Consider the following 12,183-nt stretch of genomic DNA (forward strand, 5'->3'; position numbering starts at 1 on the left):
CCTGGGCCCCAGGTTGAAGTTCGTTTACTTTCTGAGTCTCATGAACCTCCCATCTCCTTCCTTAGGGCAATGCTTCCATTTGGAGGAACCTGCTGAATAAGAGGAGGGCAGAACAACCTCACTTGTTCTTCAGACACCATCCACATTAGCTTTGGAGACAGGACTGGCCGCTAGTCCAGAACTCACCAGAACTTGACTAGGCTTGCTGCCCCTCATCCCAGGGACCCACCGGTTTCAGCATCATTGGTGCTGTGAATAGCCTTTTTATGTTAGGTCCTCAGGGCCGCAGTCAAGCACTTCAATGGCAAGGATGCCTTCCCTTGTCTGGTTTTATACGGCACTGGGGATCAGACTGAGGGCTTCACATGCTAGACAAACACTCCTCAAACTGAACTCCATCTCTGTCCCGCGTTGACCTTTTCTGGCCGCCTATTTCCTTATGTATTCACCAGCTCTGGACACGGGGTGGTGATGTTTGCTCTTCATCACCTGAGCTGTGAACAGAGCTATAAAAAAGCTGGAGCACAGATGTCCTCAGGGTGGGATTGCTGGACTCTAAGGTACTTCAGGTTTTCATTGCTCACGGGAACTCTATTGCTTCCCACATCGGAGATTAATGTTGAACAAGGAGAAGGAGGGCTCACTTGAGGAAGCAGACAAAAGACTAAACATTCAGGAGGATGTTGGCTATTTGAAAGATGTAAGCATGTGACCTGTCAAAAGAAACCTAGACTGGAGGGAAGATGGCTCATGCACTGTGCTTTTCATGCTGGACCCTCAAGCCACCATCTCCTGGGCCTCAGCTCCCTAGCTAGCCAGGCTGACCTACTGGGGTAACTTTATGCCTTCCCAAACACAGCCTCAGCACTTGGCTGCTGTGAATCGTATTTCTGAGCCCTCATTTCTTTGTCCATGAACCAGGAAAGAGCACAGAGGGTGTCTAGCAATCTGCCAGCCCAGGATGAAGGCTTCCAAGGAAAGTTCTTTCCTTCTCTGCTCTCACACCAAGATCAAGAGCTTGTCAAGGGTGAGGAAATGGTGAACACCTTAGGGTAGAGGCTTAACAGATGAAAAATTTAAATCAACTGAAATAATAACTTCCTGCTCAACCCTCTGTAAATATTTACTGTGTTCTTGGCACAAAGCCTTTCCAAGAAGATCCAGGTGTGGCCACTCTCACCCGTATAAATAGGGAGCCAGCACTCGCTCTTGCTGAGGCTTCGCTGGAGGTGCCTGCCTGTCAGAAGTCCTGCTTCTCACAATGGTGGGTGACTGACCTCATACACAGGACTTCTTTCTGTCTTTAGTTGGAAGTGGGTCTTTCCTTACAGTGTCTTTTCTACGAGCCAATATCAGGGAATAACTGTGGCTCCCTATGGGAGGATAAGAGGAAGGAAACAGGAGCTGGGGAAGAGAGCCATATGAGGGTGGAGAGGCCCCCAGGAAGGGACCCTTGCCCCACCTCAGGAGAAATGTTCTCTATGGAACCCTCCTCAGACAGAGCTGGAGGGGTACAATAGCAGTGGATGGTGCCCTCCCTGTCTGCGCTCAGACCCCTCTTCCCATCCACCTCCCATGAGGCCTGGGGATCAACTCAGGTACCTGCAGAACTGCCAGGACCCTTTATTGACTAAGAGTCTGAAGACCCTGACCCTTGGTTATGGAGAGTGGGGCCCTCCTTTCCAGGAACAGATACTTAACAAAGGGGACAAAATTCAGGGGACACTGCCAATCTGCTTCACCCAAGCTGGTCACAAAGCCACACCACCTAGAAGCCCCAGTAAGAGCTAGTTTCCTTTACACTCCTGCCCTCATGCATCAGGGACACATGGCTACCATCTGCAGCAAGGGAGGCAGGCAGAACAGAATACAGGGGAGAGAGGCTCCTTGGGAGCCTCCCTACTCAGGGGAGGTCCTCAGACTGGGATCTCAGCATCACCTACCTGGGAGCTTTGATCATAAGCCTGAAGACCACTGAAGCAGAATCTTCAAGCATGCTCTTCATCACAGTCTCCCTGAAAGCAGTAGTGAGCAGCCAGCATGGATCACTTCCTGCGGGGCTCACATGGGAGAGCAGAGGACACAACAGTCCTGTCTGCTGTCAGTGAACTTAATCTGAAAGTCCGCGCCCTGCCATCATGGGAGCGGAGACAAAGACACAGAGTGGGGAGAGGGAGAGAGTGGAGGGGAGGGAGGAAAGGAAGAACATGTGAGCCTGAGGTCCGTCCACCAGCGTCTCAGTCCTGTATGTCCTGCAGAAGTCTCTGGTGTCTTGCACAAACCACAAGCCTTGGGAGCAGCTCTGGCTCCTCGGTTCCCTTACTGTGACTCAGTAAAACAAGACTCTAAACTCCCATGATAGCATGGAAAAGTAGGCTTTCCATCTAAGGATGCCGAAACCCTATCAACAGGCGGAATTGACTGTGAGCTAAAGACAAAAAAAAAAAAAAAAGAAGAAGAAAAAGTAAATTATAATTGTTGGTGTGTGTTAAATATATTGAGCAGTATTTTTTGGTGATTGTTTGGTTTCTTTTTCTTTTCTCTTTCATTCCTTCCTTCTTTGGGAAAGATTTATGTATTTTCTGTAGTTTTAAGCTGGATGAATGTCACTGTGGGAAAAAAAAAAAAAAGGAAGAGCCCAAAGAAAGGTGTCACAAGTCACAGAACGCCTTCTTAGCCGGGTGTGGTGGCTCAAGCCTGTTATTCCAGCCCCTGAGAGGCTGGGGCAAGAGGACTGCCCTGAGCTCAAAGCTAGCCTGGGCTACATAGTGAGTTCCAGGTCAGCCTGGGCTGCAGCTCTCTCTGTGTGGCAGTAGTTAGAGCACCCAGGCCGTTGTGTTGTGCGGCCTGCAGGGATGCACCTCATGGGGCCCTGCTTCTCTCTCCCCGCCTTGTTAGGTCCTCGCACTTTGTTGAGTTTTGTTGTTGTTTTTATTGCGAGCCACTGTGTTCTCAGTCAGCTCTTTGCTTGGGTGTTGTATGGTTTTCCATTTTCACAGTGCAGTGAGCTGAGCTGCCTTTTAGGTCTGTCTTCACCTCTGTACTGTTCTCAGGGTCCTGTTAGAGGGAAATGCGAGTGGTTACACTTCAATTGCTCCATAGACCCTGTTCCCATGGGAACGGCCCTTGTGCTCATCACCTCCCCTGTGGGCCTGTTTCCCTCTGCAGATTCTAAAGGGCATGGTCACTCCATCTTCCTTCATCTACATTCACATTTCTTTTGCTTTGGGTAAGTTGAATTTCCCAGGTGTTTATTGATCCTTTCTTTGCTTTCATGTTTGTGTGTGTGTCTGTGTCTGTGTGTCTGTGTGTATGAGAGATGTCTCTTTATTGATGTTTTTGTATGCCTTGATAACTCTGTATTGCTCTGTTTTCGTGTGCGTGTTTGTGTGTGTGTATGTTGCGTGCACATGTGATCTCTCTTTATTGCCCTTGCTACTTTTATACTGTACTTTATGTTTTTCTTTGTTATAGTGAAACTATTTCATGTATTATTTTTAAATTTGATATAGTCTTAGATTTATTTATGTAGTCATGTAAACACTAAAATCTCTTTTATCCTTAAGATGATATAACTTACTGTTCTTACTTTATGATCTTATTAAGGAAACATTTAAGTTAGCTTAGTACAGACTATGTCTTCCCCATAAAAATTGAGCAACCACTTTCCCAAGACTCTTTGAGAACTATAGAAAGAGGAAAAACCAGGGCAGAGGGTTCATGGGAGAAACTATGGAGGTGGAGATGGCTCTTCTCATGTCAAAGGGAGCAAGGAGGATGAGCACCTGGGACACGAGCCCCCAGGGCCCCGAGAACAAGCCAGGACAGAGCTGCTGCTTCAGGAAGCCCCTGCTTCAGCCAGTGATGAGGCTCCTCCCATACTCCTCCCTATTCCCAACTCCACAGCCAGCCACTCTCACAGTGAACTCTGCTTTTTTTATTCTCCAGGGGATTGGTTTTTTTTGAGACAGGGTTTCTCACTGTAGTCAGTTCTGTCTATCCTGGTGCTCACTCTGTAGACCAGGCTGGCCTTGAACTCAGAGATTTGCTCGCCTCTGCCTCCTGAGTACTGGAATTAGAGGCGTGTGCCATCACCCCCAGCAGAAATTTCTTTTTATGTGACTGATTTATGTCTTAGTCCCTGACTGCTAGGTTGGGGGTACCTGGGAGTTGCTCCACACTCTGCCCTTCCTTCTGCCAGAGTTCAGCAGGGACCTTATAGGATACTCAGTCAAGCATGACCTTCAAGAATGACTCATTCTCCACTTCCAACCTCTCCCTGTATTGCAGAAAACTCTGCTGGGCAGTCTGCTGTTCCTTGTTACCTTGGTGACGGCATGCAAGGCAGTGTGCTTTCTTGAACCACGTAAGGGTCTTCCAGACCAGCCACCTGGTGGTAAGTCCTGGGTTTTCCAGTATTTTAAATGCCACTATAGCCTGGTAGATATGACCTATGGCAGATGGGAAAGTCTAGTAGATACAACCTGTGGATATGACTTAGTATATAGGGCAGATGGGGAAGCCTGGTAGATACCTGTGGATATGACTTGCCTATTACCTATGGCAGATGGGGACACCTTGGGATGTACACTGGAAGAAGGATTTGGGTGGACACAGAAACAGAGTGAGAAGGCTGTTCTCAACTCTAGCTAGATGAGCTCAAAACGCACCACAATCAAGTCCCATTTAAGAACAGCCGAATAGGAACCTTTGGGGCTGGAGTTGCACATTAGAAAAGCTTTGATTTTCACATCCTGTCAGGGTTAAGAAGCAGCATTTGAATTTTAATGTACATGATCATCCCTGTAATCTTGTTTAAATGCAGTGTGTGTGTGTGTGTGTGTGTACGGGGGGGGGGGTGAATGTTGCTGGAGATGCTCAGATACACCAAACAAACACTTTAATGCTGTTACATTCTGCTGCTATGATGAAACACTATAATCAGAAGAAATTTATGGGAGGCGAGGTCACTTCTAGACCATAGTCCACTGTTGAGAGAAGTCGGGGGCAAAGCTCAAGCAAGCAAGGGCTTGAAAAGTATTCCTTGGATGACATGAGGCTGTGTCAAGTTGACAATTAAAACTATATATGGTGGGGCTGGAGAGATGGCTGAGGGTTAAGAGCACTGGCTGCTCTTCTAGAGGACCCACGTTCAATTCTCAGCACCCACAGGGTGGCTCACAACTGTCTGCAGCTCCAATTCTAGTGAATCTAACATCCTTACACAAATATGCACGCAGGCAAAACACCAATGCACAATAAATAAAAAGTTTAAATAAATAAAAAATAATACATTAAAAAAAACAGCTAACAACTAAATATGATAACCATTAAGCTACATCTCTTATCCTGTCAAGTCTAATTCACGGGATCTGATAGTAGGTATGAAGATCTAATGTACAGTGCAGCCCCAGGGGTGCTGATGCTGTGGTCCTTCAAACATGGGTCACTTGGATCTAAGGCAGCAACTCTCACCCGGGCTGAACATTTTTAAAATTAAGGCAGAGGGCTACGGATGCAGCTGTCTTGGTAGAGTGCTTGCCTAGTATGTATGGGGTACAGAGATCAATTCCAGCACCGCATAGAGCAAGGGTGATGACACATTCTTATAATCCCTGTGCCCAAGAGGCACAGACAGGAGGGTTAAGAGTCCAATGCAAGGCCTCGAGAGAGGGCTTAGTGGTGAAGAGCACCGGCTGTTCTAATAGAAGACACAAGTTTAGTTGCTAGCATCCACATGGCCGCTTACAACTATTGGCAATTCTAGTTCTGGGACTCTAGTGCCCTCCTCTGGTCTCTGAAGATATGATGCAGTAGCCTTACATACAATCATACACATAAAATAAAAATAAATCTTCAAAAAAAGTTCAATACAATCTTTGGGTAAATGGGAAGTTCAATACAAGCTGGAAATACAAGATGCACGCACCTTAACACCCCCCAAAACAAAACCAAACAAAACCCGAAGTAAACAAGAAAGCCTGGACTCCACCCACAGATACTGATTTTGTTGTTCATTGGTGGGGATCAGGTATAGAAGGCCTGTTTGTTTATTTTGGTGTTGGGAATTAAACCCAGGGCTCTGTGCATGTGCAATACCTGTTCTCCACTGAGCGACACCCCCGTCTGTGGGTGGATTTTAACTACCCACAATGCTCCCCATGTGCACTCAGCCTTGAGACTCGCTGATACAAAGCAATGGTAGCAGGAAAGTGAGCGGTTTGCTCAGGACAACCAGAGGGAACTAACTGGGCTCCAACCACTCCTAATAGCTACTAGATTCCAAAGGAAGGGCTTATTTATTTTTCAATACCTGTTATGAAATAAAATCTAGAAAGATTTTAAACTTGCTTAAGAAACATTATCAGAACGCTGGGCATGGTGGCTCAGGCCTTTAATCCCAGGAGGGGCCGTTGAATCTATGTAAGCTGGAGGACAATCTGGTCTACACAGTGACTTCCAGGCTAGCCAAGGCTGCATAGCAATACCTTGTCTAAAAAGACAAACAAACAAACAAACAAACAAACAAAAAGCCATCACCAGAGGCAGGTGCCATCTTGAATACAAAAGCACTGTCCTGGCTACCTTTACAATTGCTTGCAATCATGCACCAGTGGCTGGCTCAGTGTCCCTACAAGCTTTGTTTCTGTTATGTGACCTGGGAATTTGCATCGTTTCAGACTGCGTGGATCCTGATGGTACCAAACATCCCCTGGACTCTTACTGGGTGAAGGACTGTAATAGGTGTTTCTGTGGACCAGATGCAATCAGCTGCTGCAGCCTGTAAGTCTCAACCACTGATTCTGAGGGTCCCAAACCACCACTCTAGAGGGGTTCTGCTTTCTTTTGTTTTATGTTTGGTTTTGAAACAATCTTTTAAAGTTGCCCTGCTGTCAAACTCCAGGGCTCAAGAGATCCTGCTACCTCCTGTGTGAGCCGGGTGTGGTGTGAGCCTATGTCAGAAGCATAGACAGACATGTTTGTATCTACCCACAAGGCCAGAACTGCTTGAATAACAGCAAATTCATAAGCTACCTTGAGTTCTTTTTAACAAAAAAATTACATTTATTTGTGTGTGTGTTTGGTTTTGGGGGCTACAGTTTGTCAAGCAGTCCCAATTTTCCATGATGCCTAGATTTTTCCATGATGCAAACAGATTTTTCTTTATTATAATTTTAACTACTACAATGAACTTTAAGATCATACTTTATATATCACACAGTAAAGGTATGTATACATGTATATATGTATGTATATATGTGTGCATGTGTGTATATATATACATGTATGTATCTAGATTACAAAATGGCTATAAAAGTTGACAGAGAGTACAGCAGAGTTGGAAGAGTTGAAGAAGGGTTGGAGGCAGAAATGTGATAGAGACGCAGAGTCTGTTGGAGGTGAACCTAGAGTGGAACCTCAGGGCCAAGTTGAGCTGCCCAGTTGAGGAGTTGGACTACTGAAGCCATAGAGGCTACATACAGCACGGGGTCTAGATGGACCAACAGGTGAAGGGGCCGTCAGCTGTTTGAGCAGCAGGAACTGATTCAAACCGAAGTCCCTGGGAGAGTTAGGGGTTCTCTTTCAGCCTCCCCCTTAAAATAAACATTATTGGTGTACACATGTGTATATGAACAAACATCTTCAAAATGTCACAGGCTACAAGTGATCAGCAGTTAGTCTTAAAAAGAATCAAACCAGAACTGTACAGTCAAAGGCATACTTCCATGTGGCGGGGACTTCTACCCACAGGGCAATGTTCACATGGGTTTTGGGCCATGAAGGTTTTATAGTTGAGGGCCCAGTGCCCTGTTCAACTGTGAGATGTGGTGTCATCTTCTCCCTGCATGTACCACTGAGGGCTACTAATTTAGATGTCCCGGGGACCAGAAAATTGAGATCCACGAATGGTTTAAAATAACTTGGGGAAGAGGAATGTCTTTTCCCTTTAGGATAGAATTCCAGACCTTCTTAATATTGAAACATTGTTACAGAAGACACGGAAAAGGCTGCTTTTATATACTCTGGGTAGGGCAGCTTATTTTATTCTTTGGTTTTTAAAAAAAGATTTCATTTCACTGGATGTAGTGGTACATGACTTTAATCCAGCACTTGGGAGGCAGAGGCAGGAGAATCTCCGAGTTCAAGGCCAGCCTGGTCTACAAAGTGAGTTCCAGGACAGCCAGGTCTACACAGAGAAACCCTGTCTCAAGCAAACAAACAAATGAACAAACAAAAGACCACATAAAAACCCCCAAAAAGGGAAAAGAGATTCATTTTATTAATTATATGTATGAGCGTGTAGATGTCTGTGTGGCTGTATATGCACATATATATGCAATTACCGAGGAAGTCCAGAAAAAGGTGTTGACTCCCCTGGAATTAGAGTTATAGGCATTTGTGGGTCACCCCACATGGGTGCTGAGAACTGAACTCCCATCCTCTAAAGGAGAAGCAAGCACTTTTAACCACTGAATATATTTCTCCAGCCTTCAGATTTCTATTGAGACAAGGGCTCCTGAAACCTAGACTGGCCTCAAATTCACTGTGTAGCTGAGGCTCTACCTCCAAGTGCTGTACGACACCATGTCCGGTTCTGGCAGGGCGATTTAAATCCCAAGCCTCTAAATGGGCTTTGAGGACAATGACTCCTAAATTGTGTGTGCCCCGACGGGTGGGTTTTCCCAGGAATGTTTGCTTCCAGGGGCTTCTCCCTGGGTTCCGCGACTCTGGCCTGGGATGGCTCTCTTCCCCTGTAGGGTGAGTGAGCTCCTCGAGTGAGCTCCTCTTCTAACCAGACACCAGACAGGGTCCGGACCACCTTTCCATTTCCACAGTCCAGCACTATTGTGGACCACTCCCTGAACAGGGAGGGTGGGAAGGGCAAGGCTAGTAAAAGCTTTGCTCCCCCCAGAATCACCCAGAGCTGCCCCTGAGCCTGTCAGACCTTCCCAGTGACTTTCAGTGCATGCAGAGTAGAATGTAAGACCCCCATGTCAGGGACGGTCTCTGTGACTCCATGGCGCAGGCAGGTACAGATGCCTGGATTCTACATTTTGGGTCTTCCAGTTCAAGGAAACCCTCAGTCTGGTGAGGTGTTGAAGCCCGTGTTGCTCCAACACAGAAAATTATCTTCCCTAACTGGACTGGTACGGGGACGCAAAGAATAATCAGATATAACTTACACGGTCATCAAGGAAGGGCATCTCAGGGTCTTTTTTTTCTGACAATCTCCCCGTGTTTATTCTCCAACTAGCTTTTATACCAATACTTAAACTGAGCGGGAAAATACATTAGGTTGTCTCCTAGGCAACCAGGTGAGTGGCCTTTTGTCACGTCCACATCGTCTACCTGTTTGTCGAGTATGTTAGCTGTCACGTAGGCCTGAATTAGCATCTCTATAAGACATCCTCCAAATTACAAAGGAAAGGAGCACCAAGCATCCTCATCTTTGTTAGGCAGAGACAGCTTGTCTGCAGAGCTACGTGACCACCTCAGATGGGGCCTTTGGCTTTTGTGCCTGGTAGCCACACCATATAGAAATATGGGCCTACAGTGAGGGGAGCCCTAGGCAATTTGAGTGTCATCTGCTTCTTGCAGAACGTGTGTGAGTGGCAGGGCTGGGTGAATAAATGAATTTCCCCCCTCTAATAGGTCTTGTCTTGTCTCATTGACAGAACCAGTATACCCAAAGGCTACGACAAAGAGAAGTGTAAACAAGTTTTCCACCCAGAGAACTGCACCTACAGCGTAGTGGAGAAGACGAACCCAGGAAAGTCCTGTCCTGTTCCTGCCTGGGTACTGTAAATGAGCTTCCAGAGGGTCCCAATGTTGAGCCACATTTGAATATTTGTATGATGTAAAAGTATCCGTTATAGGCTGGGTGGTGGTGACTTATCATCCCAGCGCTTGGAAGCAGAGGCAGGCAGATCTCAGGCCAGCCTGTTCTATGGAGGGCCACACAGAGAAACCCTGTCTTCAAAAATGCAAATAAATAAATAAATAAATTTGCCAATTACGTTTGTATGAACTTAGTGAATGTTATAAAGCAAACAAACACATAAAGGAGACAAAAAGAAAACCAAACATGTTTTAAAAAATCAACTCAACAACACCAGTTACAAATTACAGTCTTTTCCCTGGGCTCAAATGGGTTACAAGCACGGTGCTTCCCTCTAGGGCCCATGTCCGTTTCTACCACTTCTGCCGTGTTGAGTTCTTCTGACTGCCTCCTGCTGCCGGTTTATAATGGGAAAAAAGCATGTGTTCATGACGAAACCGGCCTTCTTCTCTGCCCTCGGTACTCCCGTGCATCCTTCCTTCCACTCACTCAGGCATCTCCTCTCAGGCGTGTCCCCACATCCCTCTGTGTTTGCATAAGGTTGGGACAGGTTAGAGACAGCCCAAGAAGGTGCCCTCCAGACCTCTTGCTGGCTGCCAGCAAATCAGATGCCAGACTCCTGCGGATGGTGGGGACTAGCTCTAGGATCAGTTATGTGTGCTACACACAGCTCACCTAAAATTGACTTGAGAGGCTGACAGCACTGACTTGATGTTTATCTTCTCAATACTGTGTAAAACATTGTAGCACTCCCGCCCCCCGACACAAGTTAAAATGTATTACCCAGCACTTGTTAGTGTTTCTTCAGTGGAGACAGATTGCTCTGCAGCTGTCCTCTGCATCTAACCTCAGAGCTCTCCATCAGCCGTCTTAGCTTCGGTTCTACTGCTGTGAAGAGACACCATGACCACAGCAACTCTTATGAAAGAGAGCATTTAATTGGGGCTGACTTTCAGCTTCAGTGGTTTACTTCATTATTGTCATGTTGGAGGGATGCAGGCAGAAGGAGCTGAGATTTCTACATCCAGATCCACAGGCAGCAGGGGAAAAAAAGAGTAAGCCACTGGGTCTGCCTTGGGCTTCAGAAGCCTCAAAGCCCATCCCCCAATGACACACTTCCTCCAGTAAGGCCACACCTACCCCAACAGGGACACACACCCGCTAACACTGCTAACACTTCTAAGTAGCGCCACTCCCTGCTCCCTAAGGACGCAAATAGATGAGCCTATGAGTGACACTCGTATTCAAACCACAGCCCTGAAAGAAAGAGATTTTATTTGTATGACTGTTTTGCCTGCATAGATACACGTGCGCATGCCTGGTGCCTTTGTGGAGGTCAGAGGGCACTGGATCCCTGGGACAGAAGTTATGGATGGTTGTGAGCCACTATAAAGGTGCTTGGAACCAAAACTGGGCCATCTGCAAAAGCAGTAAGTGCTTTTAACCTCTGCACTGTCTCTCCAGCCCTCAATCACCAGGAAACTTATGGCTCAGAGGTTAAGAGCACTGCCTCTTCCAGAGGTCCTGAGTTCAAACACATAATGGCTCACAACCATCTGTAATGATATCTGGTGCCCTCTTCCGGCCTACAGGCATACATACAGAAGAACACTGTATACAAAATAAATTAATTAATTGAAACTTAGAAAAGAAAGAATTTGACTGCCCTATTAGCAAGGGTAGAGTTGAGTAGGAGAAACAGTAGCTAATATTCTACAGCGCAGTAGGACAGTTATACTGATAATAATCATATGATGTCTCAGTCTCCCTCCTCTCTCAAAGGCTCAGTAGTGGAGGTTGGCCTTGAACGCCTATCCTTCTAGGCGCTGGAATTGCAGCCAGGTGCCGCCATACCCAGATTAACTATTTCAAAAAATAATTAGTTGATAGAATTTTCTAAATTAACAATACAAAGAAATGGTAAATACAGCGATTGCCCACATCTGACCCCCACACTGTTTACATGCATTGAAAGTTAGCACCTTAAGGATATGTACAATTACTATAATCGACTAAATTTTTTAATAAAAGGATTTGCCTTGATTTCTATAATAACGGAGTCATGTGATACACGATCTTTTGTGTCTTCTGACATATATTCTTGCATATGAATGTTATAGCTAAATAAAATCTACTTTGTGCGAGCACTTGGTGAGAGGGGCTCACTTGGCGTACTTCTCCATTCAGCATAGCACATCTTCAAAATACTTAATTGACTTACTGATCGGCATGAAAAGGACCCAGATTAGGAGCAGTGAAAATTATCACACGCCTCCGCGTTGAGCCCTAAAGAGGCTTTGCGCAAGTGCGGAAGGAAATCTCGCGAAACTGTCAGAACGCTA

The 12,183-nt window shown here is 46.1% G+C and overlaps 1 protein-coding gene and 1 long non-coding RNA gene across 2 annotated transcripts; one reads left to right on the forward strand and one right to left on the reverse strand.

The window, feature by feature from the left end:
- The first annotated feature begins 1,191 nt into the window (after nucleotides 1-1,191).
- On the forward strand, nucleotides 1,192-9,982 carry Msmb (microseminoprotein beta). Its single transcript, XM_038350078.1, has 4 exons — nucleotides 1,192-1,264; nucleotides 4,291-4,396; nucleotides 6,681-6,783; nucleotides 9,678-9,982. Exons 1-4 carry the CDS (start codon nucleotides 1,262-1,264, stop codon nucleotides 9,805-9,807), a joined length of 342 nt encoding a protein of 113 aa, XP_038206006.1. The 5' UTR covers nucleotides 1,192-1,261; the 3' UTR covers nucleotides 9,808-9,982.
- A 141-nt stretch (nucleotides 9,983-10,123) lies between these two features.
- LOC119827784 lies at nucleotides 10,124-12,135 on the reverse strand. The gene is made up of 3 exons (XR_005287711.1): nucleotides 12,063-12,135; nucleotides 10,625-10,729; nucleotides 10,124-10,366 (listed from the first exon to the last, which is right to left on the reverse strand). It is a non-coding gene; the product is annotated as an uncharacterized LOC119827784 (long non-coding RNA).
- Nucleotides 12,136-12,183: the final 48 nt, after the last annotated feature.

The sequence above is a fragment of the Arvicola amphibius genome, chromosome 12 (genome assembly GCF_903992535.2).
Source record: "Arvicola amphibius chromosome 12, mArvAmp1.2, whole genome shotgun sequence".
NCBI lineage: Eukaryota > Metazoa > Chordata > Mammalia > Rodentia > Cricetidae > Arvicola > Arvicola amphibius.

What these genes read in the sequence shown, in the direction of transcription:
- Msmb (XM_038350078.1), top strand. An exon ending in TCCAGACCAGCCACCTGGTG is followed by an intron (nt 4,397 to 6,680) that starts GTAAGTCCTGGG and finishes GCATCGTTTCAG; the next exon opens with ACTGCGTGGATCCTGATGGT. An exon ending in GCAATCAGCTGCTGCAGCCT is followed by an intron (nt 6,784 to 9,677) that starts GTAAGTCTCAAC and finishes TCTCATTGACAG; the next exon opens with AACCAGTATACCCAAAGGCT.